The 14,839-nt window shown below is 38.4% G+C and overlaps 1 protein-coding gene across 1 annotated transcript in view; it reads left to right on the plus strand.

The window, feature by feature from the left end:
- PDE7B (phosphodiesterase 7B) overlaps positions 1-14,839 on the plus strand; it is a 177,734-nt gene that overhangs the window by 49,542 nt on the left and 113,353 nt on the right. Inside the window, exon 2 of the mRNA XM_075498797.1 lies at positions 7,897-7,957. Within this exon, the coding sequence (XP_075354912.1) occupies positions 7,897-7,957 (61 nt within the window). The remainder of the gene's footprint in view (positions 1-7,896; positions 7,958-14,839) is intronic.

Raw genomic sequence — 14,839 nt, forward strand, 5'->3', positions numbered from 1 at the left:
CTTCTTGGAAAGAGTGGTGTGTCAGTCGGTACTTCTGAGGCTTTGACCCTTCCTTTGATCCAGTAGATCAGTGGGAAATATGTGAGAAAAACACGTGGTTGAAGTTGAGACCTAAATTTTCACAAATTAATGCTATGTTTTCCTCCCATTAGATATTTCAACAGAAAATGAAAGTTAAAATGGCAGTGACCATAGAAAGCAGCTAGAACAGCTCAGCTCTGCAACTCAGAGGAGGAGGAAAGACAATTATGTGGTCCAGAAAATGTTTAAATACAGAGAACTTTGATGTTTCACATCAGATCAACAATAAATAGAGACAATGAATTTGCCTTTTCCCTCGCATTGATATTTTCCTCCCATCTTCCCTCCCACTTAGAACTGTTTTTGTGGTAGGAGGATCCATTACGTAATCTACAGATGTTTTACATTCTTTAAAATGTGAACTAGAAAATGAACTGAAAACACAGATTCGTCCCATGAGGGTAAAAAATTAGTCTGCTCTTTAACATTTCTTGGATGATGGCACCCCCTCAGAACATGCCTGCATGTTGTGCCTCGCCTGTTAATGCACACTCCGCTGTGACTTATTGCTTATTAAAACCCAACATTTATATTGCTTAGTAATTCAAGATTTGGCTCCCAGTGCCCATGTTATAAACACTTAAAAGTAGGGATGCCATATTGAAACACTGACAGATTCTCAGGGGGGTGAGGGCTACTGGCGCCTCCCTAATGAAGTCACACACTGTTAAACTTTTTTTTCCTTAACTGAAGAAGAAAACAAAGCAGTTAAACTGCTATATCCATTTTCCAGCAACATTAATCTATTTGAAACCACTCTTAACCATAGTAAATCACAGGTTTGTGAGAAAATGAACTGCCTAAAGGTTCACCTCGGGCTATTTAGCCCACAAACAAGTTGCTGACTACTGGCAGCAATGGTTGGTTGCGACTTATTGCTCAATTTTGTTGTAATTACTTATTTTGCTGTGTCTTCTGTTCAGACTAGCTGAGGGTCTACAGCATGGTAAATTCCAGAATGAAATGCATTGCCATGGTGCTGCCGGAGATTGACACTGACAGTGGTGAAAGGTTATTTGAGCAACGTGTTTTACCTTCCTGGAGGGAAGAGAAACCTTCCCTTTCACTGGGAAAGCTTGGAAAGGGAGGAACTCTCAAAACAAATCTGCCCAGACATAGCTATTCTACTCTGCAGAAAATCATCCAGATGTTAACAGAACCTGAATTTTCAGTTTAAGTATGCCTCAATTCTGATACTAAATAGGGAAGCTCTAAATAGGGAAGCTGGAAACTTTACCCATGAAATACGGTACAGCTGCAATATAATAGTTGCAATATAATAGTAGTAATTTGAAAAGCAGCAAATGTAGCATTCTGGCTGCTAATAGTATTTTAAAGGCAATTGTCAGTATGCTGTGATTACACCACATTTATAAATGGGTGGGCATACACACAATACATACCAGTTCAAGATAAGTGTACTTTTTTGCAGCCCAGTTTAGTGGAACACTTAACGTGCCAAATGTAGGTCCAAATTTTCAGGTAAGTACAAGATTTTATCTATAATAATTACAGGAACTGTTAATAAGGCCCAGGGAGGTAATACATAAACAATCACAATTATTATAGATCTCGGGCAATTTCATTAGCTGAAAGATTCTAGTGGTATTCGCTGCCGATGGGGATGTTTATATACGCAGTTCTCAAGTTGTATTCATTATACGCATATTTTCATGAAAGAATGGCTAAGTAAAGTTCTTGAAGAATTCAGAGTTGGCAATTCAAGGTCATATGAACAGGGTGAGCTTTTTGCAATCATTCACTCCAGAGAAAATTGACCAAATGTGGGCCTGTTAAATTTAAAATAAGGTATGATATAGAGAAAAGAAGCTTTTGTCTCTAAACAAATAAAAACAATGGCTTAATTTCCTTTGCCAACAAAGGCCACAGGTAAAGATTCAGCAAAATTCAGAAGTACTTGACATTTAAGTGCATCTCAAGATTATGCAGAGTATTGGTAGGGAACTTCCTTGTTTTACATAAACATTGATTTAATCACTAACAGATATTATTACAAGGCTTTCATTTTGGGGGAGGTGCTTGTCAAAAGGCTGCAGGCAGGAAAGATTACATATGTCAGTCTGCTCTGGTAGTTCCTATACCTTCTTTTGTCCCTGTCAGAAAGGAGAGACAGAACTGGAAATACCACAAGTGTAACAAGGCATTGGAAATCCTACCGTTCCTACACTCTGATATTCCATCAGCATTCAGGGTGAATCCACCTTAAATCTCCTTCCAGGCAGCCTGAAGATGAAGAGCATGTGGCCTGACTCCTTGTGAAATATTGCCCTTAATTTTCAGCTATTTATATGAGTGGCCAGTTGTTTTTATAAAAGAATGCTAAGACTTACGAAGTAGTGTTGCTTTTCATGCTAACAGACTTTACATCTATAAATCCTTAGGCAATTAGAATGATGCTTTTACATACTAGGACTTTATTCAAGTACTTTTTAAAGGTGGTGGAGAAAGGAACATAACAGGAAAACAGAAATATGAATAACAGTAGCATTTTTTTGCCTCTGAAATCATCCAGTTTTTCATAGAGGCTGTTTGCTCTGCCTTAAATTCTTTTAATCAGTTGTGTCTATGAATTTAACTCTGATTTCTTTTAACTCTGATTTCTGAAGGAATGAGAAATTATATGCAGTACTCTGAAAAAAAACAGGAAAGAAAAAACTCTTTTACCAAACAATGTTGTTATGTAGAATCCACTTCTTTCTACTACTGGTAAGAGCAAAGCATATTAGCTTAAGGTTACTTTAAAAAAAAATCAGGTCGATTCTTAAAAAATATTTGGCGTGCAATCAAAGTGCAATTAACACATCTCCTCTGTTTGGAGGTATAATAATCCCTGTCACCTCCTGCAAAAAGAAAATGATCCAATCTTTATTGTCATGTTTGGCTAATCAGGTACATCAAGTATCTCATTGATTATTGCAATGTTAGAAGAGACATATGTGTTGAACACCATACTCAGGACATGCAGAACAGAACAGAACAGAGTGAAAAAGCCTATAAATATGGTTCCTACTCCAATAACCTTTTCACTGACTAAACTGGCTTTTCAAAACTTGGTTGCCTGCCGCTTAAAAAGGTCAAAATTGTGCATGTTCAAATTTCATGCCAGAGAAACTCTTACTATATCTTTAAAACACTATACACTCCAAACTTATTAAAATAGTTAAGTGTTAATTATATGCATTTAATAAGTAGAAAGTTAACACGCCACTTTGCAATTCTCATGATAAACACTTTCAGATCTTTACTTGCTGAATTTTGTCATAGGTAAGAATTTAGCCCTATTTATCTCAACTACTTGATTTGCATCTCTCTTCTTAAAACATGTAATGCTTTAATTTACCATACAGATAGAAGTTGAATAGAATGACTTCAAAAACATTTTTTTCATAGATAAAGTTTTCTCCACAACATTTTAAAAAAAAAAAAAAAAAAACAAAAAACTAAGGGCATATTCTGTCTGGGGTATATACACCCTGTTTATTGCTACATATCTCAAATCCTCAAATGCAGGTGGTGTGAGCCCAGGCATGCTGGAAATGGAAACCCAACCTATGAATGATCACGTAACACTGGAGAAGTAACATGAGATGTGTTACTGCATTAGTACAACTGACTAGAGTAGATTTTCCGTCCGCTCTCTGCACGAACTTTTTTTCTGCCAGTTGTGCCCTGCTTTTCTGCAGTTTTACTTACACAGTTTTGGCACAGGGCTCCTTGCAGAAGACTTCCTACTTTCCTGTGTACTCCTCATAGTATCCTGCAAAGAGGTCATCGTGCCTGAGAGCACCCTCCTCCAGCAGAGTCTTTCGCTATGGAGGATGGTGCCTCTGTGATATGGTATTTCCCTTTTCCGACAGGTGGTACTGGGCCATCGTAGCCAGCCAGGCTGGCTTCAAGCTCTCCAATTTACTTATCTCATCAAAGCACCTGAGTTCCTGTCACATTTCTTCTGAATATCATGTCCTTTCATCCCTATTCTCTAACAGCAACTCTCTCATTTTCTTCTCTTTGTTTTTTTAAGCTCCACTTTCAGCTGCTCCATGATTCAGTCTCTTTTTCCACGGGGGACTTGTAAGTCCTATTCTAGTTTACTATGTTTCAGCTTGTGTAACAGACTTAAAATCATGGCATGCATCTAATATCAAAAAAGGGAGTTGAAAGTAGGTAAATTATTAATTTATTTTCTTATATAAATATAAATACTTTCTCACATGCATAATGAATTGCAGGCTGCAATCCTATGTGGAAATACATCTATATTACTGAAAATATGATTAACTGAAAGTAACTATACTTTCCTCTTCTCCAGAAAGAGAAAAAAAACCACAGTCTAGTCCAGAATTCAGTGATTCAAGATATATGAAGGTATAATGAAGATTTGGAGGGGTGGATTTTACTTGTATTTACCCACTTCTTTGTTAAATCTGACCACTTCCAAACACAGCAGTGTTTTAAGATTTTCAACCACAAATCCTCTCTCACTTCAGGGGAAGTGAAAACCAGTGGTATTATTTTCAGCAGGGCTGCCTCTGTAAACTCACCAGCCCAACATCCAGGACTACAGATAGCAGAGCCAGTCCTACCAGTGCTATAGTAGTCCTAACTGTGAAGCCCAAACTGAGATTTAAAATATGCCAAACTCAGGGATCATTTAGATGCAAGAATATGATTTATCATATTTTTAGAGAGTGAAATCCTGGAACTTCAAATATAGGTCAGGACTATGAATCCAATCTCATCATAGATTTCAAGAAATGAAGTTCAGAGACAGCTCTCCTGTTTGAGTTCACTGCTCTTCCTAACTGGATAATATGTTTGGTCTTTACAGCTCGCCATTGATACTCTCACTTTTCTAAAATGGGAACAGAAAACTGATTTCTTCGTCCAGACCTGACTCCTATGAATATGGCTAGTGCTGCCTATAAGCAGCAGCTTCCAGAGGCTGTTTAGCCAGTCTTTAAAAGAGATGTCATATTTCTCTGCCAGCTTCCCCAACAGACATATATGGTGATCTACACACGTACAATAGGTCTCCATATGTACAGCAGATATGTCCAGGGTTATTCTTCCTCCTCTCTCTGCTTTCTGACTAGTTGAAATTAAAAAGTAGAATAACCAGCATCTAATGTCAAATTCCTATTCCTGCTCTCTGATGGATCCACTACTGACTCTGTAGCCAACTTAGAAACTTTCAGGAGAGAATAAGCAGCTGCTTTGGGACTAGTTTGGAAATGGATTGGGACTGGAGAGACTCTTGGCCTCATCTCTCAGTACCAGCCCTGATATACAAGCAGGCGGAACAAACCCAAACCAGAAAGGGAAGTAAGCCGGGCCAGGAAAAGGACAGGAGAAGCTTATCCAGCCCTGGCAGGAATTCATAGCAGTGGTGGCAAAGTCTCAGTTTAATCCTAAAGATTAAATCCTGAAGCCATTCCTTACTTCTTGTTCATGGAAAACATTTGCTAACAGCAAAAATGCCCAAACAACTCTCTTTTTTGGATGAGCAAAAATGAGTCTCTGCTGCATTTCTGTGCCACTTTACACATCCAGGATCCAACTAAGTCTTTTTCAGATGCTCTGAGCAGTTTGGTAACAGCTTATTTTTCATCCCATTGATGTGTACCTATGAGCTTTTACTGGCATCAGAAATTAAATTGCCGCAGAAGCTTTTTCTCCTGCTATTTCCAGCTGCAGTGGTAGTAGTGAAAAATCTCCTAGGCTGACTGTTGTAGCATGATTTTCAGCCAGTTCTGTGGGCTGCAGGGGTTAAGGGAATTCAGATAGGCTATGAACTTGTATACAGTTATCTGACTCTTACTTGCAAAGTTTTCAAAGTTCATCCATCATCATAATGGGTCCTGTGGATGTTAGTGGACTCTGGGGAACACTCGCTGTTTTCCCAATTTCATAACACTATGACTGGTGAGTATTGTTAGATATTGTAAGACATCGTTTGCCAGCCTGAAATGTGATGTTTATATAAATATGTCTGGAACCTGCAATACGTCTGAGGGAAGAAATCAAAATTAACCAAAGGTTTTCAAAGAGCAGCGTAAATTCAGGGGTGAGGCGGGCAGTGAATTTTGACGTGCTTTCTTACATCTGTGCTTGCCTAAGTATACTTATGGTCATGAAGAAGCAGCTGGGAGATTTCTGTGAAAAGATGCCCATATCTTAATGTTCTTCCTAGAAAAATGAATAGCATATCTGTGTGTCTCCTGACAGGGAGCTGGTATAACAGCATTTGTAAAATTAACTTTGAAATGCTGGGCGTTGTTTTTCTTTTGCAATCTTTCAGTAGTATGTGCTCCCACCTAGGAAGGTTAATACAGGCGTCTGTTTGCTCTTTTTAGATGTACTGATATACGAAAAGACTCTGTGTGGGAGATGAGCTTTTGTTTGTTTGTTTGTGTTTATTTCGGTGTGAGGGAGGTGAAGGCTATTTTAAAAATAGTGAGTTCCAAATGTGTTGTTCATTTATGAAACTGTTGCTGTGTTTCATCTTCTTTGAAGCTCCGGGGTTTTTTACTTGCCTGATTCTTTGTAGGTTTTAATCTTTGCTGCAAATGTCCTTTTTATTAACAACAAAAAAAAAAAGAATAAGACAGAACTAACCATTTTGTCTTACGTAGGAGAGAAAGCCATAGATGCTGAAAAGGGGAAACTGCATAACAAAGAGAGCGAAAGCAAGAAGAAGGGAAATGGACAGCTCTCAGTGATTTTTCCAGACTTGAACCACTGTGCTTTTATTCTCATTTGGTCATAGATATGAAAACCATAAATATGTAGATAAGGAAGCACGGACCACTTTTACCTATAAAATATGAGGCTACCCTTAAGCCCCTATCATGAGCTTTGAGTGTAGTGATACAAAATTGAATCTTTTTTGTAGCACCTGAAGCAACCACCACTGAAGTGAGTGGGATCTGTACATCGACTGACTTTAATCGGAGCTGGATCAGACCCATGAGCCACACCAATTATTTTTCTCCTGGCAGCTAAACTGACATGCCTGTCTGCATAAAGAACTCAAAAATGATGTCTTATCTTTGAAAACAACCCAACACTTTTGTATTCTGATCCTAACTCTAATGATGCTCCTTCACTGGGTTTGTATAGGGACAGAACATCAGCCCTCATAATATATCTGTACATGTGAATATTATTTTTCATTAACAAAGCATGTAAGCATAGAGACAGAAATTATTTGCACTTTACAAAAACAATTTTACTCATAGGTGTTATGGAGAGTTCAAATTTTGTGAAGTGACACTTTTCCTTAATAAATATCTTAAGAGTTGTGCATTTTTTTAAATAAGTTTGTTTTACAGAAATACAAATTATTGAATCAGCATTGCTGTTTGTTTTGTTTTCAAGTGGATCATTGTGCAGATCCTGTTTAGCGCGCAGCCGTGTGACAACTAAAATCAGTATACTGGAGAGGGCTGCATGTCTACCAGTGGTAAATGAGGCCTCCTGTATAATTGGGTCCGATGCTAACAAGCAGTAACGTGGATCAGGCAGTTGTTTAAGCCATAGATACGAAGGTAATAGGTGTTACCTTCAATTTTTCTTGGTGAACACCTTGGGATACAGTGCTGACCCATCCTTGCACATTAGCAATGTCCATTCTTCCTCACACTTTGCCTACTTGAAAATCTTTTGATTTTGACGTTTTTAACAATGTGTCTCTGAACATCTCTAGTGCCAAACACAAACAGAGGTACCAGAGGACAAGGAAAGGGATTCTATCAGAGAGTCTTTAACTAAATACATCCTTTTATTTTTTTTCAGAGGTGCGGAGAAATCTCATTTGATAGTCCTGACCAGAATGCCAAATGTGTTCGCATGCTAGGTAAGGGTAAGAGTCTTTTCCCCTTCTGATACAAATATGTGGAAGTATGTTTAATTGGGGATTTGTTCTCAAAAGTACATTATAATGGCTGCGGTGATTCACAATGGCATTTAGATAGCTCATCCACATATAGTCCTCATTAATTTATTCTGTATGGTGAATTTTCAGTTACTTAAAGTATATATGTATATATTCCAGTAGTGCCCATCTATATAGATGACAATATAGCTGTACCAACACTATCAATGTAATCTCTGAGGTACTCAAGTCCAGAACTCATATTTGAAAGCTGAAAATCTCTGTAATCAAGCCAGATTTTTAAAATCAGCCTGGGAAAAATGTGAACTTTTGTAGACTGCACACCTTTAATGTAAGGGAGCATTTATGTGCTTTGAAAAAGAGTACTAATTTCACAAATATATATCAAATGCCTCTAGGTCAGACCTTCAGCTGCATCAATCAGCAAAATTTCAATCATTGTGATTTTAAGATTTACAACAGCGTAGCATTTTGCCCATCATTTGTAAAAAATATTAAGCAGAAGTGTCTATTCTTTGGAAAAAATACAGGAATGTTCTGCTATGTTTCATTAATCTCTGTGACCCATTTTACTGTATTTGCTTGTTTCATCTTCAATGCTAGTACTGAAACATTAACAGCACAATTAGTATCACAGTGAAAGACAGGGAGTAAGTGTCTAAAAACCTAAAAGGTAATGTTTACTCAGAAAAAATGAAATCACAGCACACTTGCAGGATTAGTCTTTAAATGCTGAAGAACTTTCACCAGCCAGGGTTGAGATAAGTGTATGCTGTAAATTAGAGAATTGCATCTGATAACACGAAGACTGAAATAGTCACAATTTTAAAAACTGCAACTGGCAATGTCTAGGAACTTAATTCCCATCTGGGTGCATAGCTGTGTTCTGTAATAACAGATTATGTGGTTTGTTGTTTATATTCATTAAATCCTATTGTCACAATAGACTATAATTGCTGCAGAGGAAATCTGTCATGCTTATAGTGCACAGATCCCACCAGATGAACTGACACAATGGGTCGTAATGATCTGTTACATCAATGATCCATGGTTAGAGGTTCTTAATGGAACAGGCTGACAGAAAAGATACACTTGTGATCCTTTATCATGCCAATTATAATCTACAGCTTAAATACCATTGAGTTCGTAATACTGTAGTTCTAAGGAAGTTATATCCATGCAAATGTTATTATCCATTAGGCAAAAAAAAAGCAGGGGGACACGGGGGTAGCTGAGAAAAAAAAAATGACCTGAAGATGAAAGTCTTCTGCACAGGCTGGTTCATCATTTGGTTTGGCATTTTTATAACAAGTCAGTCCAAAACTGGGAGTTTGGCATCATCCTTAATGCAAATGATTCTTTAGGAGCAGTAAGCAGAACAAGATCTTGTTTCCATTACGTATATTCTTATCAATGTCTTGTAGTATACGCCTGTGCAAGAATGAGAACATATGCTGTGCTCTGTAAGGGAACTGCTAGGAATGTAAAAATGACTCCAAGGGGTCATGCCAAAGGTGTGACTGGCTCTCAGAGGTTACATCTCTTGTATTTAAAAATATTTCGCCTGCTATTATTATTCTTCAGTGTCTCTAACAAATTAAGGACTGTAGTGTCATATATAATATAGGATATTACATTTCACCCCAAGGTATCCCAAATCATGTACAGCGCTGAGGTTATTCTAAGTGCAAGTGGATATCCCACAACTGGCTCTGTAAGAGGTATGGGAAGTAGAAACTAGCATTATATGGTTGCTCTGAGGGCAGCTACTGGAGACAACCTCCACTGTCTTGATTTATCACAGAAATGTGTGTGGTTCTGGTAGTGCTGTAAAGCCAGAGGGTGTCCTTTCTGGTACCTCTCCTTTCACACCGAACTCCGTACAGAAGAGCAGGAGCCAGAAATTGTGCAGCCTAAAACGTCTAAGACTTTATGCCGAATGTGTCATGCACTGTCCAATTTCAGATTTTACAAGGGAATTGACTTTCCAAGAGAACGAAACACAAAGTTTGTCACTGATCAATGCAAAGCTGACATTATGACGTCTGTGGGTGTAACTTAGTGAACAAAGCACAACGTGCCTTCAGAGAAGGACATCTTTCTTGACTGCACGGTCTTTGAAATGTGCTGAAACCGTCATGCTGTCATTTACTGTAACAGCGACACAGTGCTGACAGAAATCTAGAGGGCAAGTCCCAGCAACTGCAAGAGGATAATTACTTAGTGAGAAAAGAAACACAGGATTCTGGAGTACTGACTGTATTTCTTCAGGGATCTTTGACGCAAGACCAGTCCATACTTGGCACCGTATGTTATCGAGCAGTACTCTAAAATGGTAACAGCTGGTTTTGTCAGAAAAGGTCTGTATCTAGGTTATACTGCTGGTTTTGAGTTAGCTTCAAATTTAAAGGTTTCTATGAGTAACCCTAGGCTTGCTACTGTGAGTCCACGTTCCTTGAGGTAACATGGGTTGTGTGGATGAGGTTCGTTTTCTATAAAGGTTGAGAAAGAGAGGCTTGCAGTGAAAATTCTATTCCTATCTTCCTGCTGGAAAGCAGGAAATAAATAAATGCCGAAATGCTTACAATGGCTATAGTGAAAGCAGGTAACTTTTCAATGGACTGACTAGATATCACTCAACCTGAGGTTAAGAGCAAAAGAATCAGTTTAATGCGTCATCTTTCAGCGTTGGAGTGATGGATATTTATAATCCAAGTGTGAAAAATAACTTGAACAACTAAATTAAATGGTCACTTAGCAGTGCTTCCTGAGGTTATAATAGATAATAACTATGTGCTCTGCCCAGGATATGCTTATTATGAGTGTAATTATGTGTACTAAAGTTCTTACAGAAAATTATGTTCTCTTTCTCATGCTTTATATTGTGCTTGTTTCTTTACACTTCTATATGTTATACTAGTTAAAGGAATACAACTTTTGTAACTGTCACAGAAGAAAGTCAGTCAGTGGCCCACCTTAGCCTTTTGAAGACCAGTGTTCAGATCCTAAATCTATCACAGATTTCTTGAGCCTGGCATCGGCTAAGGCTTTAAACATCCCTGCATGTCCATCATCCTTTGAAAAAAGGGAAGAAAAGTGCTTCCTCACTTCTTAGGAACAACAAGAATAAATTTATAAATACAACGAGAAGCTGAGGTACTATAGTAATGCAGGTCATAAAAATACCACACTGTCAATAAAAGTGTGTTGTCAGAGGTTTCCCTTGAATCTCCGAGTCCCTCCGGAGCCACCGGTATCTCATCAGCACTTCCAGTGCCAGGTAGAAAACCTGCACTGTTCTGCTTAAATTGGAGCTGTTATCAAGTTAGTGAGGGCACTTGACCATGACAAAATTGCTAGATAATGCTGAACTGGATGTCAAAAAGCTTTTGCTTTATGCTACATTCTGGAAGGTAGAACCCTGGGCTCCTCATGCCTTTTACTTATAATGACTTTGACTTAAAAAACCCGATAGTTGGCACAAAAATTGAGCATATAGCAGGGTACTCACTATGTGGTTATTAGTCCAGATATCCATATTATGAAGGGCAGAAGGGAACTATCCCTCTCCCTAGAGCACTCACTGCTATTTTCAATGGCACAACCTGTGGTTAATTTTTCCCATATGTAGACAGACAAATTCTGGGCTCAGACATGACACAATGTCATATCATGCAGAGATAATTGGGTTAGTTTGCTGTGAAAATTGCTGGTTGGATGCCTAAGCTAATTAACTCTGCTGGGAAGAATTGCATACTCTACTTTGGAAGAGTCCAAAGTTAAGGCAACTTAACTGGTTCTCACATCTTAACTAGCTCATCCAAAGCTAACTCAGTAACCTCTACATGGCAGAACACTGAGTTTTATGAATTTATCCCAGAAAGAATAATGTTCCTATATCAGGCTCTAGGATTAGTACAGAAGGAAAAAGGTCTGCCAACTGGAAGAGACACTTGAGTGTATAAATGAATACCAGTTCATACAGAATAGATACAGCTATCCTTATATTTGCTGTATAGAAAGTAGGCAGCCACACTCATCATAACACATACGAAATTAAATCATCCCATCAGTTTTAATCTGTTCAACCTTCCTGATGACAGTGGAGTAAGGCGGGTGGATGTTAAAAGCAAATAATCTAGTTTGTTACTCTAGTAACCAGTCTTCCACCACCGGATTTGGTCTTTACTCCTTACTGAAACGCTGGGTAGATTTTGAAGAAGTCACGTCTCTTGCTGGCCAACTCTGCTGTCTGCAGAGATTTTTCTAGGGGAAATGCGAATTGCCCTCCTGAAGGAGCTAGTTAGTAAGTTGAAAACACAAGCCTTCCAGACACCCCATGACAAATGGCTGAGGTGCTTTCTTTTCATTATTGTAAATTCCACGCAGACAGGAATAATGTGCGTGAGTTTTGTTTCCCTTTTGGTGTAGACTTAATCCTTGCAGAAGCAGACAGATGAATCCTTGTTTGGAATAAAAGTAGTTTCCTCACAAATAGCCATTTAAAATTCATCCAAGAAAAAAGCAATCCAAAAAAAAAAGGTGGGGGGTGGCACTTTTTTTTATTTCCCAGACTACTAGAACATAACTTTGTTGCTTTGGGGCAACAAACCTTTTCATATTCCAGCACCGAGAGGTTCCTACCTCCCTACCCCCCCAAAAAAGCTGCTTTGTGGCATACGTCCACCGTTTATTACCTATGGAGAGTTATGGTTAAAGGAATCGGCATTTGGCCATGAAATGAGTTTCGTGGATCCAGCTTCAGTCTTGGTGGCTCTTTGCCCACAGCAGAAAACCACCGCACATTTGAACAGAGTTGGCAGCTGCAGCTTAAGAGAGAGAGACATTACTGGAATAACAACTGTGTTGAAAGCCAGGACCGAGGGGTACTGGCAAGGTTCTGGCTGGCTGGCCTCTGCCTTACATAACCGTTGAACTCACCTTCACTGGGAAAGAAAAAAAAAATCTATTAAAATTTACTTTGAAAAACTTAATCAGGTAAATAACCGTATAAATTAGTGGGAAAAATAAATATTGAAGAATAGTTAAATGTGTCAATTTGCCCTGAAGTGGGGGGAGAAAAAGAAATGAGGCAGCTAGTCAAATGGTTCTGCACTGGTCAACCTTTGCAGCTTTGCAAAGCTTTCTGGAGCTCTCACTGACATCATTGGAAATGTGACCCTATATCTCTTGCACACGCAAAACTTCTACTGAAACTGATAGGCATGCATGAGCAATGGTGTTCTAAATAGCCAAATATATGGACTATTTATATCCCAGTCATTCGAAGACTTACACGTGCGCTTGACCTTATGCAGACTAAGTATTCTATCTGTGCAAATGACATGAAAATAAGCACATGAATTAATCTTTGTAAAATTAAGCAATATGTTTATGGGAAAAAGGCCTAAAATCTACAGTGACTAGCAAGAAATCTACACTCATCACTATGCTGCCTGTCAGGATTACTCAGAACTTTATAGCAGTGGGAGGGGGGAGGCTTAGGATGTCTGCTACAAAAAGATAGGCTTCTATTCCATGAGCAGCTTGCAACACAGGATGACGGGAAGCAGGTTTTTTTCCACTATAAAGCAATGGCGTGAATGCATACAGAAAGATAAACACTATGTGTATTTTTGATATCTTGTTAATGTAGATAAATTCAAATCTAAACATATAAGCCCACGCTATAAGCTTTTAACTTATATTTCATACTGTAACTGCCAATGAAAGTCTCTCTAGCAACAATTTATTCTGATGAGAACAGTATGATGTAGATAAGATTTCTGGTACTGTCATTATTCTACTCAACTGAGTAGACAAAAGGTAGAGATTTTCAAATCACTTCTAATATTTTTTCCTTTTTTTTCTAAAATATCATTCCAGTATATTAACACAATTTAAAAATAAGACTTAACTCCTGATATTGCTACTACGCCTGTAAATGCATTAAAAAAAGTGGTATCTCTGTGACCTTACCACCATCAAACTAGAGGCTTATCGCTCCTTCATGTCACTTAAGATCTCCTCCCCCAGTTGACTGTCTCTTCCTGAAATGCAATACTTTCTAAATTTCACCTGTTTTCTCCAAGGACACTCATGATTTATTCACCGTAGAGGTGCAGAGAAGGCTAAAGACTTGGTGCATCACCCCATGCTTTATCTGGAAGGCGCCAGTCGAGATGCCAGGCTGCCTCCATTTGAGCATAGCTTGGAGACAGAAAGTGACAAACCGGTGGGCACGAGGCCACAACAGGGACTCCTTCGTCAAGGAGTTTACAGTGTACACATGCTATCATTGTGCCACTTCATCACTGTGTTATGGTTTCGTGCTAAACAAGTAGGAACACTTTGTCTTTACTATCATGAGATTTGTGCCCAAAACCACAAAGAATGTAAATAGCAAATCCATCTTCTAGTTTCATGACTATTTGATTAATTTGGTTAAAAAACTATAAAATACATAAAATAAACTGAAAATTCTGATGCCCTTAGTGTATTTTAAGGAGCAGTTCTCTAATACCATCTTATTATTGTAGCAATTTTTATTTAATTACTATTTTAGGTGATTATATAGCCTGGTAGCTGAGTGACAGTGACCACCTGCTTATCCTGTTCTGTCCTGTAAATCAGGTCAGACTGAAACCACTTGTCTTGCAGTATTCTACCTTTCAGAAAGGTGCTGAAGGAGACAAAAACTGGCCTTGGCATTTTGAGTAGGTATATAAAACACTTTTCTAAGTGTAATTTCTGGTTGTTGGTTTTCTATTGCTTAAACATTAACTTGAACCATACATAGTTTTATCCTATGTCTGAGCTTGGTGCAGGAAAGAAATGGGGGTG

This window comes from Mycteria americana, chromosome 3 (genome assembly GCF_035582795.1).
Source record: "Mycteria americana isolate JAX WOST 10 ecotype Jacksonville Zoo and Gardens chromosome 3, USCA_MyAme_1.0, whole genome shotgun sequence".
NCBI classification, from domain to species: domain Eukaryota; kingdom Metazoa; phylum Chordata; class Aves; order Ciconiiformes; family Ciconiidae; genus Mycteria; species Mycteria americana.